The sequence below is a fragment of the Anabrus simplex genome, chromosome 4 (assembly GCF_040414725.1).
Source record: "Anabrus simplex isolate iqAnaSimp1 chromosome 4, ASM4041472v1, whole genome shotgun sequence".
Lineage (NCBI taxonomy): Eukaryota > Metazoa > Arthropoda > Insecta > Orthoptera > Tettigoniidae > Anabrus > Anabrus simplex.
Window position 1 is genome coordinate 105,405,235 of NC_090268.1, and position 27,122 is coordinate 105,432,356.

The 27,122-nt window shown below is 37.0% G+C and overlaps 1 protein-coding gene across 1 annotated transcript in view; it reads right to left on the bottom strand.

The window, feature by feature from the left end:
* LOC136871665 (alpha-2-macroglobulin-like protein 1) overlaps positions 1 to 27,122 on the bottom strand; it is a 261,707-nt gene that overhangs the window by 76,583 nt on the left and 158,002 nt on the right. Inside the window, exons 13-18 of the mRNA XM_067145159.2 lie at positions 22,606 to 22,678; positions 19,321 to 19,465; positions 15,869 to 16,097; positions 14,905 to 15,110; positions 14,690 to 14,772; positions 6,946 to 7,061 (exon numbers count right to left, since the gene is read on the bottom strand). Coding sequence (XP_067001260.2) covers positions 6,946 to 7,061; positions 14,690 to 14,772; positions 14,905 to 15,110; positions 15,869 to 16,097; positions 19,321 to 19,465; positions 22,606 to 22,678 — 852 coding nt within the window. The remainder of the gene's footprint in view (positions 1 to 6,945; positions 7,062 to 14,689; positions 14,773 to 14,904; positions 15,111 to 15,868; positions 16,098 to 19,320; positions 19,466 to 22,605; positions 22,679 to 27,122) is intronic.

Here is a 27,122-nt window from a genome sequence, read left to right on the forward strand (position 1 = left end):
TTTTTCAAAGTGTAATCTACTGACAAGTTGAAACATAAACTTTAATACGTTCAATATACAAATACATCAAATACAGGATGATAGGATTTGGGACGGGAACATACACAAAAATGACAAACACAATGACAGGCTAAGTCATGTATAGAAAGTTAAAAATCAACCCAAGCTCATTACTTCTACTTCCAAATGTATGAAAAATTCAAAGGTTAAATTTTTCCAAATTTTATAGTAAGAAGTTAATTATGTGATGGTAGGGTTAAACGAGTAAACTTAGTAATCAACAATCACAGTCACAGGGCTGATAATAAAACAACAACTATGGTATACAACTACTATCACCACTTCACCCAGTCACACTTAGGGTCACACATATCTTGGGAAACCAGGATCATCCCAGCCAGTTCAGTAAAAGCAAAGGAAAGCAAGGTCATCTCCATACAGACCATGAAGGCCCTTGGAGGGGTGGAAGGTAAAGGCTTCCACTATCCATAACCTCGGCACTTGGTGGGGTAGAGTGGTTAGCTCTATGCCTGGCCTCCTTCGCCCCCCGGGAATTAACCTGGTACTCATGTTTGGTGTAGGCTGAGTGAACCTCAGTGCCATGTGCACCTCCAAAAGTGGAAATCTCGTTTCTTAAATTTTTTGAATTCCTGACAGGGAATCGAACCCATGTCCTTACGGGTGAACTGAGCACACCTTTACCGCCTCAGTCAGGCAGCCCCTAGCCAGTTCAGTAAAATTACTATAAAAGTCCTAGATTATTTACATCTACCCATTAAGTGTGTAGTATGTGACGGCAAAGATGACCAAGATCTGGAGAGACAGAACCATCACTAACAACACCAAAACCGGGCGAGTTGGCCGTGCAGTTAGGAGCGTGCAGCTGTGAGCTCACATCTGGGAGATAGTGGGTTCGAACCCCACTGTCGGCAGCCCTGAAGATGGTTTTCCGTGGTTTCCCATTTTCACACCAGGCTGTATCTTAATTAAGGCCACGGCCGATTCCTTCCCATTCCTAGGCCTTTCCTGTCCCGTCGTCGCCATAAGACCTATCTGTGTCGGTGCGACGTAAAGCAACTAGCAAAAAAAAAAAAAGCAACACCAAACTCAGGCTGGTAAATGATCTGGTTTTCCCCATTGCCCCATACACAGCTGAAACCTGGACAATTCATAAAGCTGACAGGAAGAAGATTGAAGCAATGGAAATGAGGGTGTCAATTTAAGATTATCAAAATTTTATTAGTGAACCTATTCAATACAAATGATATTTGCAAAGTTAGGCCTTACATCCTATTAAACTAAGGTCTAAAGGGACATGTTTTGCCCTTTAAAAGGGCATTATCAGCCTTTTTACACTCATGCTGAAGGTAAAAATCAGGATCCTGATTGTCGATATAAGAAAAAGTAAAAAAAATGAGAATAAAAATTAGAATGAATATTATACAATATGTGCAATCATGAGTTCGTAAATGACAATTGACAATTAAAAATCATTTAAAATGTTTGCGAAGAAATAAGAGTTGGTATGGTAATTACATCAGCAATCTTAAAATGATCTTATAAAACTGTACAAACTAGGCCTTGACCAAATAAATAATAAGAAAGTCTATGGCTAAAGTTGCCGTATCAAGGTTCGTGAAATTCGGCTGGAAGCAACCTGATTTTAAATGGAGAGCAAATTAGAATCCAATGGCCACTCAAGACAACATAAAACCTCTCTCGTTGAAAAGTCGTAATGAAACTGTAGTATGGCGCATGTAGATTATAAAGTTGTGTCCAATCAATCCATTAATTTCATATTTTACGAAGTGGGATCGCGGTCTCAGTATTTTTATTGAAGGAGTTGTGAGAAGTTAACTAATAAGTGCCGCTGTATAGATTTTGTCAGCTCGTATACCGATGGTTAAATGGGAACATTCTTACGTGTTGGCTGTAGTTTTGAATGTGGATTGACTATTGAAGAAATATGGTGCAGAATGTTCTCGGTTTTTGCGGTATGAACTTGTTGCTTGTATGGTCTCGGAACGAGTGAGTTTGAATGGCCATTTTAAATGATTTTTAACTGTCAATTGTCATTTAAGAACTCATGATTGCACATATTGTATAATATTCATTCTAATTTTTATTCTCATTTTATATACTTTTTCTTATGTCGACAATCAGGATCCTGATTTTTACCTTCAGCATGAGTGTAAAAAGGCTGATGATGCCCTTTTAAAGGGCGAAACATGTCCCTTTAGACCTTAGTAAATAGGATGTAAGTCCTAACTTTGCAAATATCATTTGTATTGAATAGGTTGACTAATAAAATTTTGATAATCTTAAATTGATGTACATTTTCAATACGGACCAAATATGAATTTTGTAACATGTAAATGAGGGTGTACCACTCAGTTCTAAGAGTATACTGGACCAAGGAACGGACAAACGCTTCTGTCCTAGAAGAGCTCAAGAGCAAGGACAGACTCATGAAGAAGATTAACCAGGCCTATTTGAGGTACTTTGGTCACATATCAAGGAGGACTGCAGCTATGGAAAATCTGATCATAGAGAGAAAAGTGCGAGGAACAAGGACCCGAGGAAGAGCTCCAGCAGTGTGGATTGACTACATGAAGGAGTTGATTGGGAGTTCTCTACATCAAGTGACGCATCTAATGCAGGATAGTAAGGCATGAAGAAAACTCTCCAACCATGCATAACATGCCTCCACACATTGTCAAGGGTATATGGATAGGAGAGAGAAAGATGATAAACAGTATTGGAATAAATTCAAACTCCCACCATTAAGTAGTTGCTTCCCTGTCTATTTTGCCGTAATAACTATCATGGTGTACAACAGATGGTAGAAATACCAATGACAGACCTGCTTGGAATACTATTTCCAATTCTGTTTCCTCTTTGCTTGAAGCACATGTTGGTGTGTGGATTCCATTCTATGGGGTTCAGTAGACTATTTCTAGAGAACATATTATTCATTAGAGCCATTTTCGACAATATGACATCACAAAAGACTTCAATGGACAAGTAGTTATATCGAATCTCAATAGTAAATTCAGTAGGGAATTAAATAGCTGGAAAGCAATATTCACCATGGATATGAATGATGATGCCTTTGATACATTACTAAGTAACTTTATGTCATTCCTTGCCACAGCGATACACCTTCTTCATGGTCCTAAACATCCTGCTCAGAAATATTACAAAGCCAGGAAAAATTTCAGTAGACACGGCCAGCGGTCCCAATCACATCATTGTATGCACAATTAAGAACGGAATTGTCCATGAAATTAGTAAGTTGATTGGCACTAGAATGCTGTAAACTGGTTTTGTACCGTCTGTTCTGAAAAGAGCCAGGACAGTTCTCATTCACAAAGGAGGAGACATTGATTGCCCAGGTAACTAGCGTCCAATAACCATCTGTAGCATAATTTAGAGGGTAACTGAAAGAGCACTAGACCAAAAGTTCCGTCAGTATATTTGTTTCAATCAGAACCAGAGGGGATTCAATAACTTTTCAGGTACACATCTGAACACGTCAACATTAGATGTGGTTTTGCGTTCAGCTAAAGTGAACAAACATGATGCTTGCATAATGTTTTTAGACATTAGAAAATCTTTTGACAATGTGGGGCACCTCCATCTAAGGATGACTCTTGATCCAATAGGTATTCCCGATAAATTTACCAATCTTTTATGAATTTACAAAAAGAAAATAGTATGCAGATCGAAACACAAAACCAGAAAACTGATCTCAACCTATTTAAATGTTGTGTATTTCTAGGTTCCCCACTACCTCCTGCTCTGTATAATTTAGCAACAGATCACATTCTTGCAGAATTATCTGAGGAGTCTATAACTAGCCAATATGGTTTCCCTCTAATCAAAGGAGAACAAAGACTGACAATCGTGAGTTTTGCAAATGACACGGTAATCATCGGTAACAGTGTGGAAGCAACAGGTGAACTGACAGGAGTTGCCCTACAACGGTTTCATGAAATAGGCCTCAACATAAATGTTTCAAAATCTGTAACTGTGTATGTCAAGAAAGGGAAATATTTAAACAGAAACCTCAGTATAAATCAACAAGAAATAAGAACACAAGCCTGTGGTGAACCAATACATTATCTAGGCAAAAAGTTCTCTGACGAACTGTTATTTGACCCTCAAACTACCCTGGAAAACTACGAAACCATGTAGAAATTCTTGTTAACTCACTTTTGCTGCAAGCAGACCAGAAATTCTAAATTCTAAACTGTTCAATCACTCCATCACTTATATATCCATTCCAGGCAACCCCTTTATATAAACTTCCACTAAAGATTCTGTCCGATGCAGATAAGATAATAAAAAGCACACTGAAGTTCTTCAGTTACCAATTGGTATGCCAGATCATGTGCTATATACGGCAAAGAAATACAAAGGCCTCGGTCTTCTCTGGGGCCTCTTGGGAAGCTCAACTTCAACATATAAACATTTGTCAGGTTTTGAGTAGAGAGAACAACCCTTATATAAATGACACAAGGGTCCTTAAAGCAGAGAGTTATGACTGCTTGAATCAACTTGGCATTGAAGCAACTGACCTATCATTAACAGTCGCACTCAATTTCCTGACACTAGGAAGGTTCGTACCGAATTGTGAGAACATGAATATTTTTATGGAAGTGAATTGCCCCATAAGGGTACGGTGTCACACTATTTAAGGAATACACACCAACTAATAAGTGGATACCTGATCACCATGGTCTGTCATGTTCAGAATGGCGGGAAGCAAAGCAATCAAGATGACAGCTAATGTTGTTGCAGTTCGCTCCCTACTGGGCAGGACTGGGCTGAATGGCTCACACGGTTGAGGCGCTGACCTTCCGACCCCAATTTGGCAGGTTCGATCCTGGCTCAGTCCAGTGGTATTTGAAGGTGCTCAAATACATCAGCCTTGTGTCGGTAGATTTACTGGCATGAAATAGAACTCCTGCAGGACAAAATTCCGGCACCTCGGCGTCTCCGAAAGCCGAAAAAGTAGTTAGTGGGACGTAAAACAAACAACATTATTATTACTACCTGGCAGGTCCCAGGACAGCACCCTCTGTCAGCGTTGCCACAGAGAGCACAAAACACTTGCCCATGTCCTGAGTGCTTGTCCATTCAAATATCGGCCAAGAGGACTCGTCGCACTAACCATGTATCACCTCGTAATTTGCAGGTCTTCGGGCTGAGTACTGGGCACTTAGTTGGCTAAAGCCCATTAGGGCTGTAGCACATTGGGTTTGTTGTTTGTCAGTAATACAACGATTTTTGTCTCTTCCATAAGTATACGTGACGTATTTACGTAGCTGTGATTATTAAGTTTACGCATTTAACCTTACTATCACATAATTAACTTCTTAGTATAAAATTTGGAAACATTAAAACTCTGAATGTTTCATACATTTGGAAGTAGGAATAATGAGGTTGGGTTGATTTTTAACTTGCTGAAAACAGGGGAACTCCATCTCTAATTTGAGACTAAGGTGAGTCTCATGGAAACACTGGAATAATGAAGCAATAATGATGTGGAAAACTTGAAGATCAAGAGAAGCTGTGAAAAAGACTTTAGAGGAGGAGTCTAGAAAGAAAGAAGAGAAAAGTAAAATTAAAGTAAAATGTCCCATATCCCTCCTCTCCCCTAACAACAGCTGTTCACTACTACAATCCAACAGTCAGCAACCTTCCCTCAGCCAAGCTACACACATGCCCATACAGTGGGACCAGTAGGAAAGTAGGTACTTCAATACTTCATTCTTTCTTTCTTTCTTTCTTTCTTTCTTTCTTTCTTTCTTTCTTTCTTTCTTTTCTTTCGCTTTGCATCTGGGAGATAGTGGGTTCGAATCCCACTGTCAGCAGCCCTGAAGATGGTTTTCTGATTTCCCATTTTCACACCAGGTAAATGCTGGGGTGTACCTTAATTAAGGCAACGGCCACTTCCTTCCAACTCCTAGGCCTTTCCTATCCCATCATTGCCATAAGACCTATCTGTGTCGGTGCAATGTAAAGCCACTGGCTTTTCTTTCACTTTTCCCCCTACTTCTCAATTTTACTCTAATTTTTTCTTTTCTCTTCTTTCTTTTTTTTTAGACTCCTCCTCTAAAGTCTTTTTCACAGCTTCTCTTGATCTTCAAGTTTCCCACAGCATTTGTGTTTCATTATTACAATGTTTCTGTGAGACTCACCCCAGTCTCAAATTATAGAGGAGTTCTCCTGTCTTCAGCAAGCTTTAAAAATGATGCAGTGCCTGAATGTTCAAGGGATTACTTTATTCCTGTGTTACCTCATCTAGATTCACTTATTTCAAGGACACGTAGTTTTAATGATATTGCACTCACTTTCAATGTGTGTTTTCAACTCTACTCTTCATCAACTGTTTAGCAATTAATATTCATTCCTTTATAGATCAAGCATTCCAATATAACTGGATCCAGTAATGGGCATACAATGTTCTTTAGTGTTTTTCAATAAGTGCATGATTCTTATCTTTAATTATTTGGATTCTTGTAACTAATATTCACATAGCTGAAGATGTCCCACACAGGGACAAAATATGTACTACAGATGATTTTGTAACTGTATTCTTTTCTGAATATTAATTTGTATTGCACAGGTGGACTCCTTCTCTTTTAATAATATTGTCAATACAGTATAGAAATGAAATTTATTTTTTGCAATAAGAAGTATGTTCCAACTTCTCTGAAATTATTTAAGAAAAGATTGGGTAAACAACTGATAGCTAATCTGACAGTCCTAAAGGCAGATCAGCTTTAAAATAAATTATTACAGTAGATATTTCTAATGAAACCGTCAATCTTAGAATTTGTTCCCCATTATTTAACTGCTGGAACTTTCAAGTGAATGTTTATGTAAGAGGAATATTTTTTTATTAAGATTTTGTTTCATTTGTTGCAAATTTCTCACCTGTAATGCTGGTCCAAGTAGATCTCCTACAACACTGATATCAGCTCTCGCAGAGTCCTCCACTACATCTGTTGGTAACTCCAGAGTCCAAAGAATGTTTGTATCACCTGAAAAATCTAAATCAACACACATAAATAAATATCACAATAGCTTGTTACAAACTATTATTTAAATTTTATCATGTTATTAGATTTTTTCAGTGTTTATGGCATTATGCTGAGATCTTCATCAGGTCTGTTTCAAGAGGTTGAAAAATGATGACAAGAGCTATGAGAGTCATATTGGAAAAAAAAAAAAAAATAAAAAAAAAAAATAATAATAATAATAATAATAATAATAATAATAATAATAATCATCATCATCATCATCATCTTCCTTCCAAGTATTGGTCCATGTGACCCGTTACGGTCTTGCATTTTACTTTTTGCAAGACTTGAAAGCAGTCAAATGTCCTTCTGACGGGTTGCTAGCCTGAAGGAAGTAGTAGTAGTAATAATAATAATAATAATAATAATAATAATAATAATAATAATAATAATAATAATAATAATAATAATAATAATAATAATAATAATAATAATAATTCATGTTTGTGGGTTACTGTAGTCACGTCCTAGTTCATGAACCATGGGCAACGGCTGAGTGGCCTAGTAAGTGGTCCTGAGAGTCGGGATACCAGTTGCTATGGAATGGGAGTGGGCATCTCGGACATATTCTGAGTCATGGCCCTCCTTGTGCTCAGGCGGCTAGGACTATACAATTCACCGGTGGTCCATAACCCGTTAGAGGAGAGATCCTCACTTGGACTATGTGCAAGTAGGGTAGCATTCTGCTTCATGAATTTACTGAGCTCAGAACATTTTAAGCAAGCCTCGGACCTATGGGAGTAATGGAGTCCCACTCCCATTTGACAGGCGAGGGACTCCTTGGAAACAACTTGGCGAACGAAATGGAATTCGATGGGGAGCTATCAATATTAATGGGGCTTATGGAAGAAAGAAAGTGGAACTGGCTGAGTCAGCAAAGAGGATGCATTTGGATGTGCTAGGAGTAAGTGATATTCGGGTAAGGGGAGACAACGAGGAAGAGATAGGAGATTATACAGTGTACTTGACGGGTATTAGAAAGGGAAGGGCAGAGTCTGGGGTAGGGCTCTTTATCAGGAATACCATTGCACGCAACATAGTTTCTGTTAGGCACGTAAATGAGCGAATGATGTGGGTAGATTTGTCAGTTGGAGGAATTAGGACTAGAATTGTGTCCGTGTACTCACCATGTGAGGGTGCAGATGAGGATGAAGTTGACAAGTTTTATGAAGCATTGAGTGACATCGTGGTCAGGGTCAACAGCAAGGATAGAATAGTGCTAATGGGCGATTTCAATGCGAGAGTTGGGAATAGAACTGAAGGATACGAAAGGGTGATTGGTAAATGTGGGGAAGATATGGGAGCTAATGGGAATGGGAAGCATTTGCTGGACTTCTGTGCTAGTATGGGTTTAGCTGTTACGAACACATTCTTCAAGCATAAGGCTATTCACCGCTACACATGGGAGGCTAGGGGTACCAGATCCATAATAGACTATATCTCAACAGACTTCGAATTCAGGAAATCTGTTAGGAATGTACGAGTTTCCGCAGATTTTTCGATGATACGGACCACTATCTGATCTGTAGTGAACTAAGTATCTCTAGGCCTCGGGTAGAGAAAGTGAAATCTGTCTGCAAACGAATAAGGGTAGAAAATCTCCAGGATGAGGAAATTAGACAGAAGTACATGGATATGATTAGTGAGAAGTTTCGAACAGTAGACAGTAAGCAGGTTCAGGATATAGAAAGTGAATGGGTGGCGTACAGGGATGCTGTAGTAGAAACAGCAAGGGAATGCCTAGGAACAACTGTGTGCAAAGATGGGGAAAGGCGAACATCTTGGTGGAATGATGAAATGAGAGCAGCTTGTAAACGTAAAAAGAAGTCTTATCAGAAATGGCTCCAAACAAGGGCCGAGGCAGACAGGGATTTGTACGTAGATGAAAGAAACGGAGCGAAACAAATAGTTTTTGAATCCAAAAAGAAGTCATGGGAAGATTTTGGTAACAACCTGGAAAGGCTAGGTCAAGCAGCAGGGAAACCTTTCTGGACAGTAACAAAGAATCTTAGGAAGGGAGGGAAAAAGGAAATGAACAGTGTTTTGAGTAATTCAGGTGAACTCATAATAGATCCCAGGGAATCACTGGAGAGGTGGAGGGAATATTTTGAACATCTTCTCAATGTAAAAGTAAATCATCCTGGTGGTTTTGCGAAGAGCCAAGCTCATGGGGAGGAGGAAAATGATGTTGGTGAAATTATGCTTGAGGAAGTGGAAAGGATGGTAAATGAACTCCATTGTCATAAAGCAGCAGGAATAGATGAAATTAGACCTGAAATGGTGAAGTATAGTGGGAAGGCAGGGATGAAATGGCTTCACAGAGTAGTAAAATTAGCATGGAGTGTTGGTAAGGTACCTTCAGATTGGACAAAAGCAGTAATTGCACCTATCTATAAGCAAGGGGACAGGAAGGATTGCAACAACTATCGAGGTATCTCATTGATTAGTATATCAGGCAAAGTATTCACTGGCATCTTGGAAGAGAGGGTGCGATCAGTCGTTGAGAGGAAGTTGGATGAAACCCAGTGTGGTTTCAGACCACAGAAAGGCTGTCAGGATCAGATTTTCAGTATGCGCCAGGTAATTGAAAAATGCTATGAGAGGAATAGGCAGTTGTATTTATGTTTCGTAGATCTAGAGAAAGCATATGACAGGGTACCGAGGGAAAAGATATTCGCCATACTGGGGGAATATGGAATTAAAGGTAGATTATTAAAATCAATCAAAGGTATTTATGTTGACAATTGGGCTTCAGTGAGAATTGATGGTAGAATGAGTTCTTGGTTCAGGGTACTTACAGGGGTTAGAGAAGGCTGTAATCCTTCACCTTTGCTGTTCATTGTTTACATGGATCATCTGCTGAAAGGTATAAAATGGCAGGGAGGGATTCAGTTGGGTGGAAATGTAATAAGCAGTCTGGCCTATGCTGATGACTTGGTCTTAATGGCAGATTGTGCCGAAAGCCTGCAGTCTAATATCTTGGAACGTGAAAATAGGTGCAATGAGTATGGTATGAAAATTAGCCTCTCCAAGACTAAATTTATGTCAGTAGGTAAGAAATTCAACAGAATTGAATGTCAGATTGGTGATACAAAGCTAGAACAGGTCGATAATTTCAAGTATTTAGGTTGTGTGTTCTCCCAGGATGGTAATATAGTAAGTGAGATTGAATCAAGGTGTCGTAAAGCTAATGCAGTGAGCTCGCAGTTGCGATCAACAGTATTCTGTAAGTAGGAAGTCAGCTCCCAGACAAAACTATCTTTACATCGGTCTGTTTTCAGACCAAGTTTGCTTTACGGGAGCGAAAGCTGGGTGGACTCAGGATATCTTATTCATAAGTTAGAAGTAACAGACATGAAAGTAGCAAGAATGATAGCTGGTATAAACAGGTGGGAACAATGGCAGGATGGTACTCGGAATGAGGAGATAAAGGCTAATTTAGGAATGAACTCGATGGATGAAGCTGTACGCATAAACTGGCTTCGGTGGTGGGATCATGTGAGGCGAATGGAGGAGGATAGGTTACTTAGGAGAATAATGGACTCTGCTATGGAGGGTAAGAGAAGTAGAGGTAGACCAAGACGACGATGGTTAGACTCAGTTTCTAACGATTTAAAGATAAGAGGTATAGAACTAAATGAGGCCACAACACTAGTTGCAAATCGAGGATTGTCGCGACGTTTAGTAAATTCACAGAGGCTTGCAGACTGAACGCTGAAAGGCATAACAGTCTATAATGATTATGTATGTATGTATGTATGTATGTATGTATGTATAATAATAATAATAATAATAATAATAATAATAATAATAATAATAATAATAATAATAATAATAATAATAATAATAATAATAATAATAATAATAACAACAATATAATGAAGTCTACTGCTTTTAAACACCTGCCCAAGAAACAGAAGACCTGGAAATCCCCAAATCACCACCTTGGTGAATTCCAGATTGATCATGTCGCGATTGCACGGAAGGCTCAAAGAGAAATTCAGAATGTGAAAGTTCTAAGACAAGCAAAACTGGACTCAAATCAAACTGCTCCCGAGGAACACAAGGAGAGTTCAAGCCAAAAAGATTGAAAGATTTGATAGAGAAAAACTAGGATCCTACCATGAGTTCACGCAGAAACTACAATCCATGGATGCAGAGAACTGGGAACAACTGAGCGAGGCCCTGGTCAAAACAGCTAAAGTGACAGTTCAGCTTACTAAGCCCAGGAAGTATTCTTGATGGAACAGTGAATGCGATGTAGCGATAAGGCAAAGACAGTTCGCCTGGCAGAAATGAAACTTGCTAAAGAACTAAATCAACTGGACAAACTTCTTGAATGAGAGAATGTGTGCAGCAAAAACCATCCGCAGCATTAAACGTGCTTTTGATAAACACCAGCTGGCTCAATATGAGCAGGATTTCAAGAAGAACAACACACGCGACTTTTATAAAACATGTAAAAGCAACTTGAGGAAAGTGGGCCTACAGTTCAGAGATTCCAAAGGAAAACTAGCCCATAATGACAAGGAAAACTGCCGGATCCTTGAAAAATATTTGATAGAGATTTCAGAGACTTCTTAACTGCGAGGCCCTAATATCCAGATTCACATTTGAAGATAAAACACAAGTCCACCCAGATTCAGCTCCACCTACGAAAGAGGAAGTCAGACAGATTATCCAGTCCTTGAAGAACAATAAAGTGCCAGGTGAAGATTCGATAATAGCTGAATTGTGGAAGTTTGCTAGTGACAATGCAGTGGAGAAATTAACGAACATCATACATGAAATTTGGAATACTGAAAGACTTCCAAGTGACTGGACATCTGCCCTAATCCACCCACTTCATAAGAAAGGCGACAAGTCGGATGTTAACAACTATCACGGCATCTCACTTCTACTTATAACCTACAAAATTCTCTCGGAAGCTCTTCAAATCAGGGCAGAAGAACAGGTAGATCCAGAGCTGGGTGATTACCAAGGAGGTTTCAGGAAAGGACAGTCATGTGTGGAGCAGATTATGAATCTGAAATCTGTCCTTTCATATCTTAAACTAAAGAGCAAGGCTTTCATAGTAACGTTCATCGACTTTAAGAAGGCCTATGATTCAACTGACAGACTACCCTAATTCAGATCTTAAAGGAATTTGGCTTGGACGGTAAAACAAGAGTGATCATCCAACAGACTCTCACCAACACCATCTCAAAAGTGAAGTTCAGAGGAGAGACTTCAGATGCCTTTGAAATACGGACAGGAGTTAGACAGGGAGATGGTCTCTCACCTCTGTTGTTCAACTGCGTTCTTGAGAAAGTGATCCGTAAATGGTGCAGAGAAATGAGTTATGAAGGAGTCGAAAGCGGAGTCAGACTAAGTCACAAAACAAGAACCTTTCAATTGACTGTTTAGCATTTGCAGATGATCTCGTGGTTTTCACTGATTCCTTGGATGTGGCCACGAAGCAGATCAACCAGCTTCAAACACAAGCTGCAATGGCAGGCCTCCAAATCTCCTTTGAGAAAAACAAATTCATTACAAACATCAAACTGGCGCCAAGTGAGCTAGAAGGGACACACGGAAAAGTCAAGCGAGTTGAAAAATTAAGTATCTTGGTGGATGGATAGAACCTAACATGTCTGAAAAAGAAGCCTTTGCTTCACACATGAATAAAATGGAAATGGCTTATCATCTAACTAAAAATGTCTATAACAAAAGATCTATATCTCTGAATGCAAAAATCAAACACTATTGCACTGTCATCCGCCCAGAGGCTCTATATGCAGTGGAATGTCTCGCCATGAATGAAAAAGGCATGATGGAGAAATTGGAGGCCAAGGAGAGAAAGATTTTGAAAAAATCTTAGGTCCAGTCAAAGACAACAGCGAGTTTAGGAGACGGCACATCCCAGAGTTGTACTCGCACGTGGAGAAAATAACCGACGTGATGCGGAAAAGGAGGATTACTTTTTATGGACACATGGCCCGAATGAAGTTAACACGCTTAACCAACCGCATTTTCACTTTCTTCCAAGAGAAAAAGGCAAAGGGGGCGTAGTTCAGTGAGGTACAGAAAGATATGCAGGAGATTGGGATCTCATTTGAAGATATCCAGGAGCGTGTCCCACTTAAGAAAAACCTCCAAGAACATCAGAGTTTCCAACCAAAGCCGAAGATGAAAACTGGAAAGACATGGACGGAAGAGCGAAAGAAGCAACACCGTATACGAATGAAGAAATACTGGACCAAATCAAAGCTCAAGGAAAACAGCTGAAATGACGTGGTCCTTAGTTGGCCAAAACAAAACAATAATAATAATAATAATAATAATAATAATAATAATAATAATAATAATAATAATAATAATAATATTACGGCTCCAGTTTGCTGAATGGAATTCTAGAAAGAATGTTAAATGTCTTTCAGTCATTTTAATTGTCCACTATGCAGATCATCTTCCATATTTCATGACTGTTTTCAACTCAGATGACCCCTTGGTAAACAGTTCACAATGAATAATTTTCATATCAATACAAATATCTATTGCTGTTACACCGTTCTTCATCAAATATTTTATTTGCATACGTTTTTTGATAGTCACTTTTTTTCGATACGTCAGTAATTAGCTTTACCTACAGCTGATATACATAATATTTCACAGATGTATGTTTAGTCCTCAGCCCGAAGGCTGGTTGGATCCTCAACAGCTCCGCCATCAGTTGTCATAAATGGCATAGGCATCACTGAAGCATACTAGGGAAATGAGGAGTGAGGTAGTTTCCCATTGCTTTCCTCACCGAGCCAGAAGTTGCTATTACATACCAGTCTGCCAAGCCCACTGAAATGCATGCACCAACTGACCCTATGAGCAACATTTTCACACCATTCATAGCAGGGACTGGCTGCATAAGGAATGGCATTACTAGCATCACTCATACCTCAGTCACTTTCATCTTGTCAAAGCCAAGGATAAAGCTGAGACAGATCAATGAAAGTAACAATATTGCTCTAGCCCATACCAGAAGACATAGTGCACTGTAAACACTACGTCCTGCCAGCAAAGGCATGATTTCACAGATATTTCTACAAAAGATGCTGGATAACACTATGTTCCCAACTTTTAATATTTTATCAGATTTAATTTTAATTATTATCAAAATATAATTAATCTCCCATGTAGATAAAAACCCTGTGGATATCCACACAATAAAAAACATAATGTCTATGGGTTCCATTGTTTCTGAGAAATATGTACCTGTGAAGAACTTATAAAATATCATGTGCTCATTCTTGTTTTGAATGACTGTACACTCACACAATCACTATCACTTCATCTTTTTAAAACTAGTGCTGCCATCCATGGACCCCTTCAAACACTTTAGAAGCCACCAAATATCCCCAAATGTTAACTCTTCTGTTTATATTATTTATAAAAAGACATTACTATCTCCAGGAGCAACTTGAAACAATGAAGACATCGAAATCTGTAAGTTTATAGTTACAATTAAAAAGTTCTTCTTTTCTGACTCCCTATCTGATTATTATTTCCTTTTATAAATCTATTGAAAACTTGACATACCGTAATACATAAGAAAATCATCTTACTTGCTGGGCAGACAAATGTGGACTTTGTCAGTTCTACTGGAAAGCCCTCGGCTTCAACACGTATTGGTTTCACAAGGGTATCCCTGAAAGAAATAATTTCCAGATAGTGTTCAGATTTCACTACTTCATCAAATCTATAGCTTAAGTTCTATTAATTGCTCTATAATTACAGTATATCTGAGTTTCTATTAGTCAAAATGTGATATTAACCTCACCTCCTGTTTACAACCATTTCTGGTCCACATTCTTCAGGATACAAAGGATCAATTTCTGCACTGACAGTTACGTTTAGTTCCCCAAGATCCACAGCCTTCAAGCGAAACTGGTGAACAAAACTCTCGTGTCCCTTCACACAGACCACCGTAATAGAACTGTTGGACAGAAGTTCTATACCAGGCGAATCTATAAAAGAAATCCGAACCTAGAAGGAAAGTAATGGCATAGATAACTGTAAACTGCTGTAACTTAATGATAAAATGAAACTTTAAAAATTGATTTAGCAAATTAAATCAGAAGTTATATACTATTTGAGTATTTTCTCTTAACTGTACAATAAAATGGAGGTGTTAGCTTCATATTTATAATATACAGTACAAACAAATAGACAAACAAACACACAAGCCCTATGGCATTACTTGGCCTACCAGGTGACCATTACATACCATATATGAGTAAGCCATCATACATTGTAAGACTGATATTACACTTTGATAAGTAAACGGGACTGATAACGGTAATGTCCTAAGCTCCGAACTGGAACAATACCTAGTTCTATCCATGACTATTCAACATCAATTTCATATCACCTATTGAGAGGAGTTAGTGCTTCAGATCATGCCTGGGATCTACAGAAAAATTTGCCAGGCTGACTGGCTCAGATGGTACAGCGTTGGCTCTCTGAGCCCAAGGTGGCAGGTTCAATACTGGCTCAGTCTAATGGTGTTTGAAAGGGCTCAAATACACCATCCTTGTGTTGGTAGATTTACTGGTATATACAAGAAATCTTGGAGGACCAATGTCTAGCATCCTGACATCTCAAAAAACCGTGAAAGTAGTTAGTGGGATGTAAAATATATATCATTAATATTATTATACTAAAAATTATCACTAAAGGTCCTAAACAAGAAATTATTTTATCATGATATTTTTATTATAGTATTAGATATCTCTGATACTTACTGGGAGGCTGTAGTCAAGGTAGTTGAAGAGGGAGGTTTTCAGATGCAATATCTCTCCTCGTTTAATTGAATAAGGCATTGAGTAATCAAGAAAGAATGGTTGGAATGCGGTGAGGTGTACTGGTGGTGAAATACCCAGTCCAAGAGCTGGTGATATACACACTGTGTTTCCAACCCATTCTGTGATTGAATCTGGAAGTTCTCTTTTGACTTGCAAACTGCCCTCGTCCCTGAAAAAGAAGTGAAAGTGAGAAAATGAGTTCATAAAAAAATAATTATTTTATTTCTGGACATTTATATGAGAGGTATTTAACTAAGCTGAGCAATCATTTACTTTACCATATTTACAAATGCTAAAAAAATGCTACTTTCAGTTATGGAGAATTTCCAAGTTGCATTGTTTCTTTTAGTGAAATTTATGGTAATTTTCTGAGCATCCTGCAGTTGTATCAGGCATTTGATTTACTTTAAACAAATATTTATCCAAATAATTTGTGTAATGTCCAAAATATCTTAAGGATGAATAAAGTTTAACAGAAAAACAAGTGCATTCACAAGGAGCTTCTTTCTGAGCAAAGGAACACAGATAAACCAACAATTATTTTGTTCAACTGAAAATCGTAGAAGTTAAAGTTTCAGATTATACAACAAGGGCAGAAAGGAATTGGCTACCCTACTGCAAGAGAACTCCAGCTCAGAATGCCTGATCACTGAAGTCTGGTCTAGCTGGGGGCTATGACTCAGTCACCAACGCCCAGGTTTTGAGACAAGACACTTTGTTGTTGTTGTTGTTATTTTCTATTAGTTTTGTCACACCAACTCAGAGAGATCTTATGGCAATGATCAGATAGGAAAGGGCTAGGATTGGGAATTAAGCAACCATAGGCTTAACTAAGGTATGGCCCCAGCATTTGCCTGATGTGAAAATGAAAAACCACAGAAAACCCATCACCTCCTGAATATAAGCTAACGGTTACACAACCTGAATTGCGCAGTCAACTCGCTCAGCATATTATTCCAGTATTCTTCTTCTTCTTCTTTTGAATAACCCATTTGGAGGGTATGATGAATCAACTTTGGTTACGGTACTTTTCATTGTGTTCGATTTCCTTTGCTTCCAAATTTCCTTCATCCTTCGAGAGTGTCGTTCCTTCTCTTCTTGAGTCCACTTTCTTCTAGTTGTTGGTTTCTTCCACTCCTGAAACGCTGCCTTTTGAACTGCTTCTCTAAAAAAGTGTTCTGTTTTTTATTGTATCTGTTTAAATTCCAGCATTTTTCATGTCTTTCTCAATTTCAATGAACCATGTGGGTTTAGATTTGTAACTATTCAGAAGGTTGAAGATGCGCTTGGTTAGTCTGTTGTCATCCATTCTGTAAACGTGTCCAAAAAATTATTTCAGTATTATATAATGAGCTGTGTTTGTGATCCATTTTCTGTTTTGTGCTTCTGTGAGTCCTGAAACACCCAGTATATTTTTACTGGTGTGACAGCAAGAAAGGACAGTAGAATTTAATTTTTTTTTGTCTGTAATATTTTAGTATTGTGGAAAATGAAGAAATATGGACTCTGGACTCTGCAAGAATTATTTTATGTAACTAGAAGAAAATATTAAGTTGAATATGTTTGTATTTATATTTCATTCAGTTGTGTTGTATTATTGTTATGTGTATCATTTAAATTAATGTCAATCTCACAGTCCTCTTCCATCCTTTTTGATCTTGAGCCTGCTCTTCCCAGTTATCAATTTGGAGGGTCCAGCATACCTTGTTGATCTCCTTCTTCCAGGTGCTTTGGGGTCTTCCTGAAGGTCTTTTCCCAGAGATTCCTTGTATAGATCTACTGATGCTCTGTTATCCTGCATCCTCAGTACATGTCCAGCCCAGTGCAGTCTGTTGGATTCTATCACACCCATTATAGTGTGTTGTTGAGAGAAGGTGTAAATCTCATAATTTTCTGCCAGCTTTGAGAGATAGGATCGAACCATAGGCCAAATATTTTTCTATAAACTTAATTTTCAAAGATTTGCAACTGCTGCTGCTCTTTCTTGGTTATACTCCATGTCTCGGAACCATACAGAAGTACTGGTTGAATTATTGTATTGTAGATAATCATTTTTGCTTTCTTTGTTAAAAACTTTGAGCCTAATATAGGGCTCATAGAGTAAAATGCCTTATTTGCATTCTTAATTCTAGCTTGGTGTTCCTGTTGCCTTTGGTTTTGCTCATCGATTAATACACTAAGGAATTTTAACTCCTCTGCTCTTTTAAATATATATTTCTCAATCTTCAAAGACAATCTGTCAACCTCCTCATGATTCGGTCTCTGTACAACCATGTAATGTGTCTTTTTATCACTTACCTGTAAGCCAATTTTTGCTGCCATTTCGTCTAGTTCCACAAATAACTGCCTAATTTCTAATTCATTGCAACCAATAAGAACAATATCATCCACATATGCAAGGACTTTATGTTGTCTCCCCAATATGATGCCAGCAGATACAAGAGCTAATTTCCTGATAATCTTCTTCAGTGCAATGTTGAATGGAAGAGGAGATAGTGCATCCCCTTGTCTCAGACCAGTTTTATTCTGGAAGGAACTTTATATTCTGCCCTTGATCATCCATACACAATTTGTACATGTTAATTAATTTTATGGGAAAGCCAAACTCCATCGGGATGTTCCACAGCTCTTCTCTATGGACTGAATCATATGCCTTGAAGAAATCTATAAAGAGATAATGTACCGACTCTTTGTGTTCTCACACCTTATCATTAATAATCTTAATTGCAAATATGTTGTCTGTAGTGGCTCTGTTACTAAGAAAACCATTCTGATAGTCCCCAATAACATTTTCAGCAAATGGTTTTAAACGCTGAAAAAGAATAAAAGACAGGATTTTGTAGGCCATGTTTACAAGAGATAAACCATGATAATTTTGAAGTTCTTCCTTATCCCCTCCTTTATGAATTGGGACAATAAGTGATTCCTGCCATTCTTTTGGAATAACTTCATCGTGCCATATCCTTATCTTATATATGTATTTATGTAACCTTTCTCCACCATATTTAATAAGCTCAGCAAGAATGTTGTCACTACCTGAAGCTTTATTGTATTTTTAATGTATAATACTTTGTAATATCTCTTGATATGATGGCTCTGGTATTTGTTCTTCTGATGGGGAACTAGATGGTTTACCAATACAGGTTTCTGGATCAGCACAATTCAGCAAGGAATCAAAGTATTGCTTACAGTAGTTTAATCATTTGTCCTGATCAGCAATTACATTTCCAGACTTATCTCTCATAATAATCTTGGTTGAAATCCTTTTTTAATTGAGCTGACAGTTCCATACTTCTTGCAGATGTTCCTGTTTCTGTAGTCATCTTGGACTGATTCTATTTGATTCTATATTTGATGTATAAATTAAAATACCTAAAGGAAAATTGACTTACCCAATGTAAAGCAGTTCCCATAACCAAGTTTCAGGAAAGTATGTGCGCACTTCTGCTGTATTTGGTTGTATTTCTTCATTATAGTCCACTTCAGTGAGAGGATAAGCTCGTGGTGGAGTTGAAAAGTACACCATGGAGCGAGACACTGAAAAATCCATTACTTATAATTATGACAATTGAAATGAGAACATTTACTAACTTAGATTTATTTGGTATTTCAAGACTGAGCATAATGGGCATTCCCATGAACAACACTTGTATTTTTCTTGTAGGAGGTGCAGAATATTTTAATTCAGCCTCTGATTAATAACTTCCAAGGGACTGAGACTACATCCTAATGATCAAATTCAAAATCAGTAAGAGTGTCAGGCATTAAAGCATTTACAGGTTACTGAAATTCTCCCCCATCCATCAATTACTGATCCAAATAGTAAAAGTTGTTTTGTACACCCTGTTCTTTATGAAAACCTGGAGTCTAGTGACCTTGGAGGCCATAAACCTCTAGCAATTTACCAGTCCTTAAATGGTCACAATTATAGGGTTAGGAGTTTCCACCTAATAAATACTTGTTACAGTTACAAGTATATGTATTTACATTAAAAATACACTATATCGCAGTACTAGTTTCGATCTCATCATGAACATCAAGTAACAAAACACCAGATACATTGATTTAAAATATTACTTATTTTAAGATTTACATACATTTCTAACTACTAATGATCAAATGTGACAACAACAGATTAAAAACAGTGAATTTCATGTCTAGAGTTTCATTCTTGAAGTTCACTAGTAATATATTCTAGTGAACAGCTCTACATCTGGAGCAGCTTATAAGGTCATTTATGAAAATCAAGAGGCCACTGCGTTTGGTTGTACAGAATGATTCAAGATCAGCCTTATTCAATTTATATGATGAATTGATAATGAGCAAATGCAACTTAGAGAATTCTCACATTGGTGTGAAAATTGGAGGCAGGAACCTTCATAATGCCAAAGACACAACCCTGCTAGCCTACAGTTTTGAAGATCTGGAATCTCTGATTCTTAGAGTCAAAGCAGAAAATGAAGGAGCTCGCCTATATCTAATATTAATAAAGCAAATATCCTGACAACAGCTGTGAATGGTAACACTGCAATAAAAATAAACAGTGAAACGTCCAAGATTTCATTTTCCTTGGATAAAAAATCCACCATGACAGAGAATGCAGACCTGAAATAAAGCCTTGCATAGTCCTTAGTCACGGTGCAATGCTAAGTCTGAACAAGTTATGAGGTCAGCATTGGAACAAAGTCATCACAGTCGATGCCATCATCTTCCCCATTACAACCTATGGCTGTGAAATGTGGACGATGAAGAAAACTGATTGAAGGAAGATAGATCTCACCAAATTCTGGTGCTGGAGGAGACTTTTGAGCATTCCATGGACTGCTAAAATAATAAATAGATTAATCCTTGACCACATCAGACCAAGGATGTCTCTGGAGGGTAAAATAACAATACCACAGCTCTCATATTTCAGACATATAATGCATGCTGGTTCACTGGAGTCAGCAATTATGCTGGGAGCAAACAGCAGCAAATGAAGACCACTCCACTGGATTGACACCATCAAATCAAACACCAATATGGGAATGAAACAACTAAAAGAAGCAATGCAAGATGGAACAATGTGACAAACCATGATCCATAAAGTGTCTGAGAGTCAACTTCGACTAAACAGATAATGATTATGATCGTACAAAAACTTATTATCATTGTTTTAGCTGTTCTCCAAGTATTGCCTAGGTATTCACAATATTTTGTGTAGATATTGCCAAGGGAAGAAAAAAAGTGTCCTCATAATTCTCAAGGAAATGCAGCTTTTCTTAGGCACATCCCCAATGGAGGTGAACTGAATGTACCTGCCATTCTTAAATCTCTGGTAATACTAGGAATCAAACTCAGACCTCCAAGCCCAGCATCTATCAGTGCTAACAGTTACACTACATAAGTGGGCATAATAACAAGTTATTTTTTGTTGTTTTTTTATTTCCCTTCCATAGAAATATTTTGTTGTTTGATGGTAATGTTTTGATCAACAGTTGTCAAAACAGGAAAGACAAAAGGCTGTTAGAAATAAGGCCAGTTTGCTACTAGTTGGCCTTACCTATACACCCCTTCATTCCTCCCAAAAATTCTGCATCACGTGATTCCAACCTCTTTATTACTAGATTGTAATTTTGAGCAGTCAGTGAGTGACCCCTAACATAACCTTGAAAGCTTTAACTGTGTGGAAGATAGAAGTTGGAAATTTTTGTCCCTTTTTAAAGTAATCAGAATCTTTTTGTCTTCTCTGCAGTGAAGTGTGAATTCAGTTAATCTTGTTTTCTCGGGAAAAATTAATTCAATTTATTCTATATTTTATGGGGTGAACTGTCTGCTGGGCCAATAGGAGTTTATTTTCACTTTTGTAGAATTATGAGTTTAAAAAATCTTCTAAGCAATTTTTTGACAATATTTAATGTCTTTTGCATCATATTTTCAAGTTTTATGTCATATTTTGGTACCTTTTAGGGCATAAGTGCATGCATATTTCCCAAATTTTTAGGTCATAGAGATCCAACCCTTATCATCAGCTTATGTAATAGCACTGGCTAAAACAGCTTTTATAAAGAAATACAGAATACTGCGCAAGAACAAACTGTCTCAATCTTTGAATTAGGATGCTAGCTGCTTTCATCTGGACAGTGCCACAACATGGCTGTGAAACTTGGACATAAAACCAGTCAGAAATTAAATGCCTATAAACCTCTGAAATGTTGTATCATAAAATGTTGAGAATTTCTTGGACTGAAAAAGTGTCAAACGTTAAAAGTCCTCAATAAAGTTAAAGAGTTCACTGCTACTAACAATTTAGAAACAACATATTTTCTAGTGGGGACAAACAATGTGCCACTCACACCTGATGCAGACGACAGCAGAAGGCCACACTGAAAGGAAAAGTCCACGCGGAAAACCTTGAAACTCATTCACAAACCAGGTCATGAAAAATATTGATGCGGACCACTATTTGACTGTGAAGCGTAATGTTGAGAAGATCGTAAAACTTGGAATGGCAACTGACCACTCTAGGACTGTACACTAGTGAGAATAATCAAACTAATCCTAACCAGAAGGATATCATTAATTGTGAAAATAAAGAGTAGACATGAGTAGGCCCAACAAATACTTGGGTAAATAACTAAAATTAAAGACAAAATAACATTATAAACATTACTAAAACTATAAAGAAGCTGTCTTACCTCCTGCTGCAACTGGACTGTTACAAGGTCTTGTCTCTAGGGTCAAATCACTCATGACTACTGCACCAAAATCCTAAAATGTGAAACAGGAATGGGTGAAATAAACTTATTCCTACATATATTCAAGCACAATTATATAATCTTAAATATTTTAATGTATAATGGAAAAGTAATGAACAATACAAAATTAATAATACTTGAGCTTTTGCCAGAAATTGTATATCATCTGTATTAAAATGTGCTTAATTTTTTTTAGTGTAGAATAATGTCGAGTACGATTTTAGCTATAAGTTGTCCACACAATTTCACCAGAAGGGAATGCTTTAGAAGGGACCTAAAGCATAAAACTCAATGCGTCTTATTTGCAGATGGTTTTACACAAAAATAGCTCGTGGTAAATTTTTGTTTATATATTTTTCCAATACAGTGAAAAATAAGAGATATATCAGTGGAAGTCATGTGAAAGTTTAAGTCCAAGAGCCTGTAATTAGCTGTACAGACTGTAAGGAGAGTTGCTAAGGAGATTGTTCCAGCAATGTTTTAAAGGCTTTGTACACCTATCAGTATTTTTTTAAATATTAACCCAATGCAAGGCACTCTTTTATATGGAAGGGTGAGATCAAATCAAGATGAGCAATAATGCAAAAGAGAAAAAATATGAAACTGTAAAGGGTCACAGAGACTAAGGAAGCAAGTACGTCATGAACGGCCGCTGATAAGGAGGGGCATGCCCAATTATGTGCCTCAGAATCTTGGGAACAGCGTGAGGAGTGGACAGAAAGGTCATCATGCATATGTTAGGTGACTGTCCCATCTACGATGGGTACTACAGCTAGTTATGATTAAACATAATATATGAAGTTGCTATGATAACAAGTTCATGCAGTTGCAAAGAGTAAATAATCTTAATACTACAGGCAATATGACCAGCATTGTGATCCTGTAAGTATTTATGGACTGTTGTTTACAGTAAACGCATAAGTGAGATAGGAACATGAAAAGGAACACACAATAAGATGAACACAATGACAAGTCAGTGTGGGAATAAGTAGCAATAGAAAAGTGCAAGGAGAATAGTTATAATCTAAAGGGAGAGCTAAATTTGTTCCACCAGAATGTTCAATCTTTAAGAAATAAAATTCTAAGTATGGAGGTTCTGTTGGCAGATAACCTACAAGGGTATGATGTTTTAAGCTTAACTGAACATTGGTTGATGGAGGATGAGATTTCAAATTTTGTATTAGAAGGTTATGCTCTTGCAAGTAAGTTTTGTAGAAAGAAAATGAAGTGTGGAGGTTCATGTATATATGTGAATAATAATATCAAATGTAAGCAGTTGGATAAATTTGAATATCTGAATGTAGAGGAGCATTTCGAGGCTAGCTTTGTTGAACTAGTGGATTATAAGTTAATACTTATATGCATTTATAGAAATCCTTCTAGTAATGTTGAAACTTTTTATAATAATATTGAAATTATTTTAGATGACCTACAGAATCATAACAAAAATGTAATAATCATGGGTGACTTCAATGTAGATTTTTTAGGGAATAATGGTGGGCGAGATAAGCAAAGGCTAGAAATGTTGTTTTCCTTGTACGGTCTAAAGGCAGTTGTAAATCAACCAACTAGAATATCTGGGGATACAAAGTCAGCAGTAGATCAAGTCGTATTGAATGAGGAAATGTGGAACTATGAAATAGAAGTTTATGATACAGGTTTTTCAGATCATTCTGCTCAAATTGTGCATCTAAATTTTAGGGTAATAGGAAACCATAATTTAAAAAATAACAATGTAATTTACAGGGAAACTAGAATGTGCAACAAGGAAAATATTTCATATTTTAACCAGTTATTGGCCAAGGAAACTTGGGAGAGTGTATATAGAAATAACTCAACTAATGAGGCCTTCAGTGAGTTTTTGGGTTTGTTCGATTATTATTATCAAGTGGCAATACCAGTCAAAAGGATAATTGTAAAGAATTATAGGAATGGGTGGATTACAACAGGAATTAGAAATTCAAGTAGACGATTAAGGTTTTTAAGCAAATGTGTGAAAGGGAGTAACACCTCATCTGAATTGAAGGATTATTATAAGAAGTATAAGAACATATATCAAGAAGTTTTGAAGGCTGCCAAAAGATTGCATAATGAGAATGAGCTAAAAAATTCTAAAAACAGGTCTAAATGTATGTGGAACATTATAAAAAGGGAGAAAGGTACTCTAGTTCCGTTAAAAAATAATATTACTCTTACAAATGCAGGGAAAGAAATCAGTGATCCAGAAGAAGTTGCAGAAATATTTAGTAACTATTTTATAGAAGCAGTTTTGAGGTTAACGGAAAATTTTCAAACATCAGTGACAAGAACAAACTTGAATACAGTTCACAGGAATGTATCATCCATGTTTCTTACTCCTGTGACTGAGCAAGAGATAGATAAGATAATAAAACAGATGGGTAAAAAGAAGTCTTCTGGTTTAGATGGTTATTCAAACTACCTTATTCAATGCTGTTACCAATACATAATCAAGCCTCTCTGTTACTTGATAAATTTGTCACTAACCACTGGTAAATTTCCAGACAAATTCAAGGTAACCAAAGTTGTTCCGATACATAAAAAGGGTAGTGAAAAAGATGCTGGTAACTATAGGCCTGTCTGCCTCCCCTCTGTATTCTCCAAAATACTGGAAAGAATTATGTACGATAGACTGTTATCATTCTTAGAGAAGCATAATATATTAGCTGGTTGCCAGAATGGCTTTCGTAAAAATAGATCAACTACCACAGCATTCATTAACTTTATTGAACGGATATATGACACACTAGATGGGAAGGGTGCATGTTTAGGTATTTTCTTGGACTTAACAAAAGCTTTTGATATAATTGACCACAGCTTGCTTTTAGAAAAGTTATACATGTATGGAGTTCGGGGAATGGCCTATGACTGGTTCAAATCATTTTTAGGGGATAGAAGGCAGATTGTTGAAATATCATATACCGGTACTGATTTGAGCAAAAATGTAATTAAGAATGTGTATTCCTGTGCCAGAAACATAGATCATGGTGTTCCACAGGGGTCAGTTTTAGGACCATTATTATTTTTAGTATTTATTAATGATATCGTCCAAATTGTTGATGATATTCAAGGAGTGCAATTAACTTTGTTTGCAGATGATATTACTGTCTTTGTAGCTGATGAAAGTTCTGAAGGGTTAGAATTGAAGGCAGGCAATATAGTGAGTAATATCCTGAGCTGGCTTGAGGATAATAAATTAATTTTAAGTAAACAGAAAACTTCTGTGATTAGATTTCACCATAAGATTAATTTAAATATGGAAGTTAGTCCAATATCATTTGGAGAGACCATAATTGAGTACTCATCATCAACAAAGTTTCTTGGCTTGTGGATGGATGAATCATTAACCTGGGATAAACATACAGAGTTTATAGGGAAAAAGCTTAGTAGAATTTATTTCATGATAATGTCTTTGAAAAATAGTTCTAATTTAAAGGCTTGCCAAATTATGTATTTTGCATATGTCCATCCCATACTAACCTATGGAATCATTTACTGGGGGAATTCACGATATAGCAAAGTCATCTTTAAGTTACAAAAGAAAATAATTAGAGGAATGGCCGGTGTCGGCAGGAGGACAAGCTGCAAGAAATACTTTAAACTTTATTTTATTTTACCATTGCCTAGCCTTTATATCTTCCATACACTTGTATATATGAAGGAGAATGTAAACAGCTACACCATAAATTCTGATGTACATAGGTATAATACTAGAAATAAACACAGTCTGCACATAGAACCACACAAAACTAAGCTATATGAATCAAGTTTGAGTTATGCAGGAGTACATTTATTTAATAAATTACCAGACTGCATTAAGCAGATAAAACCATGTTCAAAATTTAAGAAAGAATTATTCAAATTTGTTTCTAACCATTGTTTTTATTCTATTGAAGAATACTTAGCTCTTGAAAATTAACTTATGTATCACTTTTTTTTATTTTTTTTAATCTGTGCCTCTTTACCACATTGTATATTTCTCTTTATTTATCATGGCATGTATATTACTGTTTTATCCTTTGCTACTGTAAATATGATTATTGACGTGTCCCATATCACTGTATGATCAGTTGGACGAAATAAAATACAATACAATACAATACAATATTCACATCTTCTTATTCTGCCATGTTGAGATTCAGACAGATTGGCTCTCTCCTCTTCAATCCCAGTTCTTTCTGCTTCCCAGCTTCATGAGGAGGATGGGCATCAATGCTCATTAAAGGCCATCTTGGCAGATCTTCATTGTTGATGCAGGAAGTGTAGGATAAGAAGAAAGCTGGATAAACAAAGGAAATGGGAAGACACATGACATACAGATGAATACAGGTGGTAAAAGGCTAGGAACACAGGATAAACACAAAAGGAGAAAAGGATCCCAATGGGGTAATATACCAATAAATGTTATGTGGTTTTCCTTCTATTGCTCCTTCTTCCTA